The following is a 12,069-nucleotide window of genomic DNA, read 5'->3' as shown; positions in this document are numbered from 1 at the left end:
AGAAATTCTTTATTCCCTTGGCTTCTGTTACATTGAAGTTTCTAAATTCTTCTGTTTCTTTGAAGTTGCCTATTTTGTTCCTGGCTTCCTTTTCCTCCTCTTAGCCGCAAACTGTTAGATGTTCTCCAACATTTTATCCATAGGCTCTGTTTTCATCTTGGAAAAATCTCAACTCCCCTACGTGTCACCTTCTATACAGATGCTCTCAAGGTCACACCTCCAGCCTGAGAGTTCCCCCAAGCTTGTCCTCTGTTTCCAGCTACGCTGAGCTACTTTTCTTTTTTTTTTTTTTGGTAAAGGTCAAGTTTTTTTTTTGTTTTGTTTTTTATAAATTTATTTATTTGTTTATTTTTGGCTGCATGGGGTCTTCGTTGCTGCGCGCGGGCTTTCTCTAGTTGTGGCGAGAGGGGGCTACTCTTCGTTGCGGTGTGCGGGCTTCTTATTGCGGAGGCTTCTCTTGTTGCAGAACACAGGCTCTAGGCACACGGGCTTCAGTAGTTTCGGCACACAGGCTCAGTAGTTGTGGCTCACGGGATCTAGAGCACAAGCTCAGTAGCTGTGGCGCACAGGCTTAGTTGCTCTGCGGCATGTGGGATCTTCCCGGACCAGGGATCGAACCCATGTCCCCTGCATTGGCAGGCGGATTCTCAACCACTGCGCCACCAGGGAAGCCCTGAGCTACTTTTCTTTGGAGCTTTTCCTGCCATCTCAAACTAAGCATGTGTGGAGCGAAACCTGTCTTTTTACCTCTTTGTCATCATTCCTTCACAACTCACCTTTTTCTCTTAATGTCACGTCTACTGTTCGGGATACCCTGAATGTAGCTTCATGTCAGCACTGGAGTCTTTCTCCCCTTTGCCTCTCGGGTCTGTCTTCAGCTTCCATGTCCTTCTGCCTGGTCTCTAGAGCTGTTCATTCCTCCCCATTTTCCAGAGCTTTTTATTTCTTCCCATTTTCATTGCTGAGGTTTGGGCCCAGGCTTTCGTCATTTTGTGCACATAGTACTATTGGGCCCTCTGACTAGTCTCCTTTCGTCCTAAATGCTTGCAGTTTAGAAATCTGCCTCTTTAGAAACATTTAGTGGTTTTCTGCTCTAGAAGCTGGCATGTGGAGTCATCTACATACAGGCTGGCCTTCCCGCATTCCCCTACATTCTGACCGTTCTAGTGCAGCTAATGTAATCTTTCCCCAAACCTCAAGTCTTCTCTGGTCCTTGACACAACTTAGAACAATCTCTGTGTAGCCACCTCTTTTTATTTACAAGTTCGGCCTGTCTGAGGTCTGGCACAAGTCCCCAGTCTCTAGGAAGAATATCTCACCCACGTCACCCTCTGGAATTGTGTAGCTGCTCTGACAGCAGTCAGGGATTGTCTTGTGATGTCTTTTGTATTATGGTCTAAATATTTAATCCTTGTACTTGAATCTGTAGCAAGTATCTGTCTTTTCTGCAAACTCTAGGTATAAACCTTACACAGGTCAGTGCTTTAGAGATGCATGTTGAGCTGGATGGGTAGAATTGCAAGCACACTCCTGGATCAGAAGCTGGCACTCACAATCTTGCCAGCCCTCACAATCTCATCTTATATTCCTCAGATTCAGATTGATTTCCTGTGTGTGTGTGTGTTTGTGTATGTCTGTTTCAGTTGCAGATCCCTAGTGTGAAGGGCTTCGACTTTGCTAAGCAGCATCTGGGTCAGCACAATAAAGATGATATACTGATCATTCACGAGCCAGCACCGCTGCCAGGACCTGTGAAGGACCACACCACGCCCTCTGAGAATGGAGATGTGCCGAGCCCTAAGGCGAAGGTCCCTTCCAAGAATGTCCGTCACAGAGGAAGGTTCTTACTGGGCTTTCTGTATTGTTCTCTATCGTGGCATGCGTTTCTATTTTCCATTTGTCAGTTTCCAGTAGCAGAAAGGCTGATGGTGAGTGTTGTCCGGGTCTGCAGCCTGGAAGACTGACAACATTTGCCCAAAGTCAACGAACCTGATGGCTCTTGATCCACTCTAATGGACTCTCAGAGGAGGCCTGTGTGCTTTCCTTCCCCAAAGTGTTTAAGATTATAAATCACTGTCCAACATGGTTTGGTGGTCCGCCTGGAACTTCATTAGGGATTGACCAGCTCTAGGGTACATATTGTGGGGTGACCATGCCAGGCCCTCTGGAGGTGATATTAGGAATAATGTATAAAAAAATGCATGGCATATGATACACACTCAGCCAGTATCAGCTTTGCCCTTGTCCGTTATGCCAGCCACTGGAGCTGTGGCTTCCTTGCTCGGTCTGCAGGTGACCATCATATCCTTCTTTCCTTGCTTGGCTTTCCTCCATGTGCTCCTCTTGTCCCCCATGTTAGCATGTGTGCGTGGATTCTGCATCGCCTCCCCCTGCCAGCTCCCCATTCCCAGCTAATTCCCATTCCACTTATCAAAATTAAGTGCACAGAGAACTGCTTGCTAACAGACTACCTACCATCACCCTGTGACCCTGTGAGATGGGCTAGAGCTGTGTGAAGACACGGTTCAGAATCAGGTTTTATTAACTTGACTTTAGATCAAAGCATGTTCAGGCTTTGGTATTGAAGCCTCAGATTATCAGCTTTCCTTTGAGTTTAGGAACTCCAAATCCTGATTTTCTGCTGAGAAGGGGAAAGTGTGTGATCATACCAACATTCAAAATGATCTTATAATTTCTGACTTAACAAAAAACCTACTGCAGGGTTTCTGGCCTAGTTTTAAGAATTTAATGAATGTTAGAACACACTCTTTACAAAAGAAGATGAATAATGTAGAGAGATATCATTTGCTTAATTACTTTGCAGAGTGAGAGTAAATCAAATCATTAAAGATTATTGAATATGCTAGTACAATATAGCAAAGTCTTTTTTTCTCCTCTGGTAGCTTCATGCTAAACATTTAGCACAACATCTTAATGTTCTGCATGGTTAATATCATATTTTAGCATGTCTCGGGCACCAGAATGTCTTGGCATTTCAGGAAGCCCAAAGAGAAGGGGTGTTAACTGATTAAGGATTTTCACTAGGCTGGTGCAACCTGGGTTCTGTGACACCCTTGCTTTTTTTTTTTTTTTTTTTTTTTTGCTGTACGCGGGCCTCTCACTGCTGTGGCCTCTCCCGTTGCAGAGCACAGGCTCCGGACACACAGGCTCCGCGGCCATGGCTCGCGGGCCCAGCCGCTCCGCGGCATGTGGGATCTTCCGGGATCGGGGCACGAACCCGTGTCCCCTGCATCGGCAGGCGGACTCTCAACCACTGCGCCACCAGGGAAGCCCCACCCTTGCTTTTTATATATAGAATCAAATCTCAGAGATAATCATTGCCTTTGTGTTGTAAGTGTAGGCTTCTTCCAAAGATTTGGAGTTATATGGGGTGACTGCAGAACTACCCTGGCTTCCTAGGAAGTCTGCAGACCCAGCTAACGCCTAACCAAGCTTGAACTCCAGATCCTCTAATCCAACCCACGCCAGCCCCAGACTGCCAGTCCAAGCCCAGGGAGCTGGGGGACCATCCTCCACTGGGTACCTGGTTTCCTACCATTTGTTGAAATGAGCCCACTGAGCCATTTAGTCAGCTGTGTCAAGCTGTCTTCACAAGGTGACTGTGTGCTATTAATGTGGTCCTTGAAGATGCCATGCCATGAAACAATGTTTTGGACTGTTTGATTTCTCCCAGTTTTGCCTGGAAGCCTGACTTCCACATCCAGATGAATGTGACCTTTCCCCCCCTTTCTTTCTTTTTCCTAATGTTTGTATTTGTTTTGTGTCTGCAGAGTTTCTCCCTCAGATGCTGACTCTACAGTAAGTGAAGAGTCCAGTGAGAGGGAAGCAGGGGACAAGACTCCAGGAGCGGTGACCGATGGCAAGTCCCACAGAGCCCTACAGAGTGGTCTGTGACCCTTCTTGTTCTCCACTTTAAAAGTAGTAATTATGAGGGAATTCCCTGGTGGTCCAGTGGTTAGGACTCCGTGCTTTCACTGCTGAGGGCTGCAGGTTTGATCCCTGGTCAGGGAACTAAGATCCCACAAGCTGTGCGGTCTGGCCAAAAAAAAAAAAAAAAAAAAGTAATTATGAGGTTCCAATAGACTAGGGTTTTATACTACTTCAAATGCAGAACATTAAAAAAAACACAAAACCTGTGCAGTAGAATATTCATCGTTCATTTAGTGACTTTCTCAGATTGACTGTCACCATCTAACACTGTTCTTGTGTCTGCATTGGGATGGGGCCATGCTAGAAGTTAGAGATTCACTGATATATTTTGAGGTTAACAGTCACCTTCTACTCTAGCGGCAGCTCGTAACGATTTTCCTCTCCGAAGGACAAGGAGGAACCAAACTAAAGAGTCTCAAAAACTGCATCCAGGATTCAGTGACCTTTTGGGGAGCCTGTTCAAGTATTTCACAGTTGTCACTGTTAGAAAGTTGATTATTTCTCATAGGTCCAAGTGCATTATATCTGGTCCTGGTCCTAGATCTGTCTTCCAGAAATAGTTGCGTGTGATTAGATGGTTTAGCATATATTTACATGTGTTGTCAGATGCTGTAAACTCCTTAGGCCAGGTATGAAATGTACTTCACTCCCCTTCTAAAGAGTATTGTCATAAAACGTATGCCCTGCAGTAGAACTAAGCCCATAGGTCTTAGTAGACTTGGAGCAGTTTTTGGCCTGATGACAAGGTAGCTTGGTTTTAGTTGAATTGATTCTGTTCAATGTTCTAGTACAGCTCTTATACTTGCTGGAGCTTTATTTATGCTTCAGGGTTGTGTTTTAGTAATGCAAAGAAAATTGGGGTGCCTCAGGATATCATTTTTATTTTTTTTAATTTATTTGTTTGGCTGCGCCACTTGAGGGATCTTAGCTCCCCTACCAGGCATTGAACCCAGGCCCTTGGCAGTGAAAGTGTGGAGTCCTAACCACTGGACCGCCAGGGAGTTCCCAGGATATCATTTTTAATAGTAATTTTTATACTTACATTTTCATCACAAATTTCTTTGTATAAGGATGCAGTACAGAGTGAACTGTATTCTATTAATGAATAGATTCCGGTTGGAAGCTGGAGGGGCTGTTCTATCACTGTCATGTTTGTGACTTTGTGTGTCCCTTAGTCTTTGGGGCTCCTGTGGGACTAAACTAGCTGGTTTTTTGAAATTCCTTCCAGTTGTTTCTTTTTTTTTTTTCTTTTTTTCTTTTTGCGGTACGCGGGCCTCTCACTGTTGTGGCCTCTCCCATTGCGGAGCACAGGCTCTGGACGCACAGGCTCAGCGGCCATGGCTCACGGGCCCAGCCGCTCCGCGGCATGTGGGATCTTCCCAGACCAGGGCACGAACCCGTGTCCCCTGCATCGGCAGGCGGACTCTCAGCCACTGCGCCACCAGGGAAGCCCTGTTGTTTCTTTTTTAATGTTAAAAAAATACCCCTTAGAATAAGGGAAGAATAAAGAATTTTTTATTTAGCTCTAATTTCATAGAATCTTAAAAATTATTTAGCATTATGGTAACAGGTGTACTGTTTCAGATAGATAGGATTAAAATCTAATTTTGATTCTGGGAAAGAAATATTTGGGGGAAAAAATCAGCTCTGGAGTTTCTTAATTTCTGTTAATTGCATATCTGAGAAAATCTTGCTTTTATTTCCTGTTTTTCAGTCCTTACTGATAGTATTAGAACCAGTATATTCTACATGGCTAACAAAAATCAAATATCACTCTCAACATATATTTAAAATCCAAGTAGTAAGCATGTCAGTGTTGGGACTCGACTCAGAGTTGACCATGGAAGGAGACAAGAGGGCTAGATATTCTCCTGGGTCCTAGAAGCTCAGATGCCGCTATTTTGATTTGAAAATGCACCAGAATTTGTACATTATTTTCATACTTTAGAAAGATGGTTTTCTCACTACAAATATCAATTCACCTGTAAAAATTTATTTACTTCTTAAAAATTTTAATGCTGCCATAAAGGTGTTTTATTGCTTGCCTAGAACTTAGTTAATTAAATACCCTATAAAAATATTCTGAATTTTTATTCATAGCTTTTAAATTATTTTGTAATTCACATAAAAATCCATCTTGTGTTGCAAATCCTAATGAAATACAAATTAATGGAGGTGGAAGATTGCTTGAGAACCATTCTGGGTCCCTCCTCCATGCTGCCCTGGGACCAGTATTGCCACTCACTACAGCGGGTGGCATAGCTGCTGGGTCTCTTTAGACTCCTTGGCAAGGCTTTCGATGGCTGTCACAAGTCATCCAGCATTTTCAGGACCCACCTTGCAATGGAAGCTGAGAAAAGACCATTGTTTTGGTTTTGCATCAATTCAAGGTTGTACTTTATTCCTTCCCAGCTAGCCATTTTTGGAAGGTGGCTGGACCATGATGCATACCTTTACAACCTTCGAGACCCTTATGAGATTATTCACTCTGTGTTCAGTGTCCCTGCGTTCACAGTTATTGCAGTTTTAGAATAAGTCACATCATTACCACTGCTTCCCCTTAGCAAAGTTGTGAAGACGGCTGAGGTTTGGAGTAACACACGTTCCTTAAGTGAAGGCAGCTACGTTCAGGCTACCAGTGCTGTGTCCAGGCGTAATTCTAGTTTTCTCTGTCTCTTCTTTATCATCAGGAATAAACCATGTAGGTAAGGATGGCAAATGCTGAGTATTTTCTTTATGCTCTCCGTAGGTTGCATGTATGCAAGGCTGTGATTTTTAAGTATTTAGAACTTCATTAATTTGAATTCAGCAAGTCCAGATTCTGGAATCTCACATAGGAACTAAGCTGACATTTACTTTTGCACATGCTAAAGAGTTTGCAAAGCAAATTAAATTTTTAACAACATTGTAGAGTGACTATTTTGACTACATCTAACATCAGAGTTTCTCAAGTAATTGTGGAGGACACATTTATAAAATGATTGAGACCATAAATTATAACTCTCCTCTTTTCATTATAGTGAATTCCCAGAGGCCTCTTCGAGGTAGAATTTTATAAACTTAGTTGAGATGGCTAGTCATTTACTCATCCAGTTAGCAAATGCTTATTAAGGGCCTGTGATGGGTTAGGTGCTGGGATAGGATGAAGACGAAGAGACAGATGTGATCCCTGCCTCACAGGATATTAGTGTGGGTCACAGGCCTTAGTATTAATGCAGTGTGATGTATTTACCTGTAGATAATGAAATTATTATTTCTTTAAAAATGTTCTATTGCTTCGGTGTTTCAGTAATTCAGATTGCCTTTTCCCGTGTCATTCTGCTTTGTGGGCATTATCCTATACTGTAATTTCTATCATTATATATATATTTTTTTGTTTGTTTGTTTTATAATATTTGAAGAGAAAGGACTTTAATCCAAAGTCCCTACTTGCCTTAAGGCAGGAGTCACACAGTATTGATCTCTACGTAGCCCTTGTACTTCCCATTGGTCGTTATTATCCAGGTAGTTTTTTTTTTTAAAAATTGTGCAATGCATAGCAAACAATAAAATAACTGTGTTTATAATATGTATTATATATATATTTCTATGTATAATAACCCAGTTTGTTTATATATATGTATGGAGATATATGTATGTGTGTATATATAATATATGAATGTGACAAATAACAAACTGCTCTTCTCAGCCTTTTGGAAGGGCTGGGTTCCAGGCAGTATAGAAGTTGAGGGTTTTCTGCGTGTCCCCTGCTTCTCCTGTTGCAGTTGGTGCATTATAGAGCGAGGATCCAGGTGGGGAGTGGGATGGGGCATGGACAGGAGTCAGACACAGGCCTGCAGCTCCCTGGACCCAGGCAGGCAGACAGCACAGCGGGGAGGGGCCTTTCTTCCTGGTCACCTTTGCACCCTGATCTTGTTACCATCCTGGAGGAAAGCAGTCTCAGCCTTAGGTATCAGTAGCTTAATGGGACACCCTTGTGACATTTGCTGTCACTTTAAAAGTTTGGGTTAGCAAGGCTAGCCTTATCTGGTGAAGCTAATTATCTCCTTCTAGGCTTCTTGCCTGTAATTTGAGTAGCTGAAGGGATGAATGGCGGTGTCTGGCTGTGCTTGTATTGTGCAAATGATCAGGCTCCCTCCAGGCTGGGAAAGAAAGCTGGAGAATAGCCTGAATCCAGACAAGTTTGCCTCCTCAACAAGAGAGATGTCTTCATTCACAGAGCTATGCACATACTTTCTAATCACTTGGGATAGCAAATGAATATAATTCAAATTGAGAGGAAGTACAAAGATTTATGTACCACTGATGTGCATTCCTTCTGTACAATATCAACTACTACTCCTTACTGCTTTGCTCAACACTTCTTTTTTTAATTTTTTAATTTAATTAAAATTTTTTATACAGCAGGTTCTTACTAGTCATCAATTTTATACACATCACTGTATACATGTCAATCCCAATCTCCCAATTCATCCCACCACCACCCACCCACCACCACTTTCTCCCCTTGGTGTCCATATGTTTGTTCTCTACATCTGTGTCTCAATTTCTGCCCTGCAAACTGGTTCATCTGTACCATTTTTCTAGGTTCCACATATATGTGTTAATATATGATATTTGTTTTTCTCTTTCTGACTTGCTGCACTGTGTGTGACAGTCTCTAGATCCATCCACGTCTCAACAAATGACCCAATTTTGTTCCTTTTTATGGCTGAGTAATATTCCATTGTATATATGTACTACATCTTCATTATCCATTTGTCTGTCGATGGGCATTTAGGTTGCTTCCATGACCTGGCTATTGTAAATAGTGCTGCCATGAACATTGGGGTGCATGTGTCTTTTTGAATTATGGTTTTCTCTGGGTATATGCCCAGTAATGGGATTGCTGGATCATATGGTAATTCTATTTTTAGTTTTTTAAGGAACCTCCGTACTGTTCTCCATAGTGGCTGTATCAATTTACATTCCCACCAACAGTGCAAGAGGGTTCCCTTTTCTCCACACCCTCTCCAGCATTTGTTGTTTGTAGATTTTCTGATGATGCCCATTCTAACTGGTCTGAGGTGACACCTCATTGTAGTTTTGATTTGCATTTCTCTAATAATTAGTGATGTTGAGCAACTTTTCATGTGCCTGTTGGCCATCTGTATGTCTTCTTTGGAGAAATGTCTATTTAGGTCTTCTACCCATTTTTGGATTGGGTTGTTTTTTAATATTGAGCTGCATGAGTTGTTTATATATTTTGGAGATTAATCCTTTGTCTGTTGATTCATTTGCAGATATTTTCTCCCATTCTGAGGGTTGTCTTTTGGTCTTGTTTATGGTTTCCTTTGCTGTGCAAAAGCTTTGAAGTTTCATTAGGTCCCATTTGTTTATTTTTGTTTTTATTTCCATTACTCTAGGAGGTGTATCAAAAAATCTCTTGCTGTGATTTATGTCAAAGAGTGTTCTTCCAAAGTTATCCTCTAAGAGTTTTATAGTGTCCAGTCTTACATTTAGCTCTCAAATCCATTTTGAGTTTATTTTTGTGTATGGTGTTAGGGAGTGTTCTAATTTCATTCTTTTACATGTAGCTGTCGAGTTTTCCCAGCACCACTTACTGAAGAGACTGTCTTTCCTGCATTGTATATCCTTGCCTCCTTTGTCAGATTAGTTGACCATAGGTGCGTGGGTTTATCTCTGGGCTTTCTATCTTGTCCCATTGATCTATGTTTCTGTTTTTGTGCCAGTACCATGTTGTCTTGATTACTGTAGCTTTATAGTATAGTCTGAAGTCAGGGAGTCTGATTCTTCCAGCTCCGTTTCTTTCCCTCAAGACTGCTTTGGCTATTCGGGGTCTTTTGTGTCTCCATACAAATTTTAAGATTTTTTGTTCTAGTTCCATAAAAAATACCATTGGTAATTTGATAGGGATTGCATTGAATCTGTAGATTGCTTTGGGTAGTATAGTCATTTTAACAATATTGATTCTTCCAATCCAGCAGCATGGTATATATCTCCATCTGTTGGTATCATCTTTAATTTCTTTCATCAGTGTCTTATAGTTTTCTGCATACAGGTCTTTTTTCTCCCTAGGTAGCTTTATTCCTAGGTATTTTATTTTTTTTGTTGCAATGGTAAATGGGATTGTTTCCTTAATTTCTCTTTCAGATTTTTCATCATTAGAGTATAGGAATGCAAGAGATTTCTGTGCATTAATTTTGTATCCTGCAACTTTACCAGATTCATCGATTAGCCCTAGTAGTTTTCTGGTGGCATCTTTAGGATTCTGTATGTATAGTATCATGTCATCTGCAAACAGTGACAGTTTTACTTCTTCTTTCCAGTTTGTATTCCTTTTATTTCTTTTTCTTCTCTGATTGCCATGGCTAGGAGTTCCAAAACTATGTTGAATAATAGTGGTGAGAGTGGACATCCTTGTTTTGTTCCTGATCTTAGAGGAAATGCGTTCAGTTTTTCACCATTGAGAATGATGTTTGCTGTGGGTTTGTTGTATATGGCCTTTATTATGTTGTAGTAGGTTCCCTCTATACCCACTTTCTGGAGAGTTTTTATCATAAATTGGTGTTGAATTTTGTCAAAAGCTTTTTCTGCATCTATTGAGATGATCATATGGTTTTTATTCCTCAGTTTGTTAATATGGTGTATCACATTGATTGATTTGCGTATATTGAACAATCCTTGCATCCCTGGGATAAATCCCACTTGATCATGGTGTATGATCCTTTTAATGTGCTGTTGGATTCTGTTTGCTAGTATTTTGTTGAGGATTTTTGCATCTATATTCATCAGTGATATTGGTCTGTAATTTTCTTTTTTGTAGTATCTTTGTCTGGTTTTGGTATCAGGGTGATGGTGGCCTCATAGAATGAGTTTGGGAGTGTTCCTTCCTCTGCAATTTTTTGGAAGAGTTTGAGAAGGATGGGTGTTAGCTCTTCTCTAAATGTTTGATAGAATTCACCTGTGAAGCCATCTGGTCCTGGACTTTTGTTTGTTGGAAGATTTTCAATGACAGTTTAAATTTCATTACTTGTGATTGGTGTGTATTTTGTTTCTTCCTGGTTCAGTCTTGGAAGTTTATACCTTTCTAAGAATTTGTCCATTTCTTCCAGGTTGTCCATTTTATTGGCATAGAGTTGCTTGTAGTAGTCTCTTAGGATGCTTTGTATTTCTGCGGTGTCTGTTGTAACTTCTCCTTTTTCATTTCTAATTTTATTGATTTGAGTCCTCTCCCTCTTTTTCTTGATGAGTCTGGCTAATGGTTTATCAATTTCCTTTATCTTCTCAAAGAACCAGCTTTTAGTTTTATTGATCTTTGCTATTGTTTTCTTTGTTTCGATTTCATTTATTTCTGCTCTGATCTTTATGATTTCTTTCCTTCTACTAGTTTTGAGTTTTGTTTGTTCTTCTTTCTCTAGTTCCTTTAGGTGTATGGTTAGATTGTTTATTGGAGATTTTTCTTGTTTCTTGAGGTAGGATTGTATTTCTATAAACTTCCCTCTTAGAACTGCTTTTGCTGCATCCCATAAGTTTTGGATTGTCGTGTTTTCGTTGTTATTTGTCTCTAGGTATTTTCTGATTTCCTCTTTTATTTCTTCAGTGATCTCTTGGTTATTTAGTAACATATGGTGTAGCCTCCATATGCTAGTGTTTTTCCGTTTTTTTCCCTGTAATTGCTCTCTAATCTCATAGCGTTGTGGTCAGAAAAGATGCTTGATATGATTTAAATTTTCTTAAATTTACTGAGGCTTGATTTGTGACCCAAGATGTGATCTGTCCTGGAGAATGTTCCATGTGCACTTGAGAAGAAAGTGTAATCTGCTGTTTTTGGATGGAATGTCCTATAAATATCAGTTAAATCTATCTGGTCTATTGTGTCATTTAAAACTTCTGTTTCCTTATTTATTTTCATTTTGGATGATCTGTCCCTTGGTGTAAGGGAGGTGTTAAAGTCCACCACTATTATTGTGTTACTGTCGGTTTCCTCTTTTATGGCTGTTAGCATTTGCCATATGTATTGAGGTGCTCCTATGTTGGGTACATATATATTTATAATTGTTATAACTTCTTCTTGGATTGATCCCTTGATCATTACGTAGTGTCCTTCCTTGTCTC

General features: G+C 40.8%; 1 protein-coding gene across 3 annotated transcripts in view; it reads left to right on the top strand.

Annotated features, from left to right (window-relative positions):
• Positions 1-12,069, top strand: part of KIAA1549 — a gene marked incomplete at its 5' end in the record, with an annotated part of 151,119 nt that overhangs the window by 90,418 nt on the left and 48,632 nt on the right. For 2 of the 3 annotated variants that reach the window (XM_082631834.1, XM_082631832.1), the window contains 2 exons: positions 1,644-1,840; positions 3,792-3,907. In XM_082631834.1, coding sequence (XP_082487960.1) covers positions 1,644-1,840; positions 3,792-3,907 — 313 coding nt within the window. The remainder of the gene's footprint in view (positions 1-1,643; positions 1,841-3,791; positions 3,908-12,069) is intronic. The other variant, XM_082631833.1, reaches the window with a different exon arrangement.

The sequence above is a fragment of the Mesoplodon mirus genome (genome assembly GCF_964341445.2).
Source record: "Mesoplodon mirus genome assembly, chromosome: 9".
Lineage (NCBI taxonomy): Eukaryota > Metazoa > Chordata > Mammalia > Artiodactyla > Ziphiidae > Mesoplodon > Mesoplodon mirus.
The sequence above is the reverse complement of the archived record's forward strand: the minus strand, read 5'-3'. Positions and strand labels throughout refer to the sequence as shown.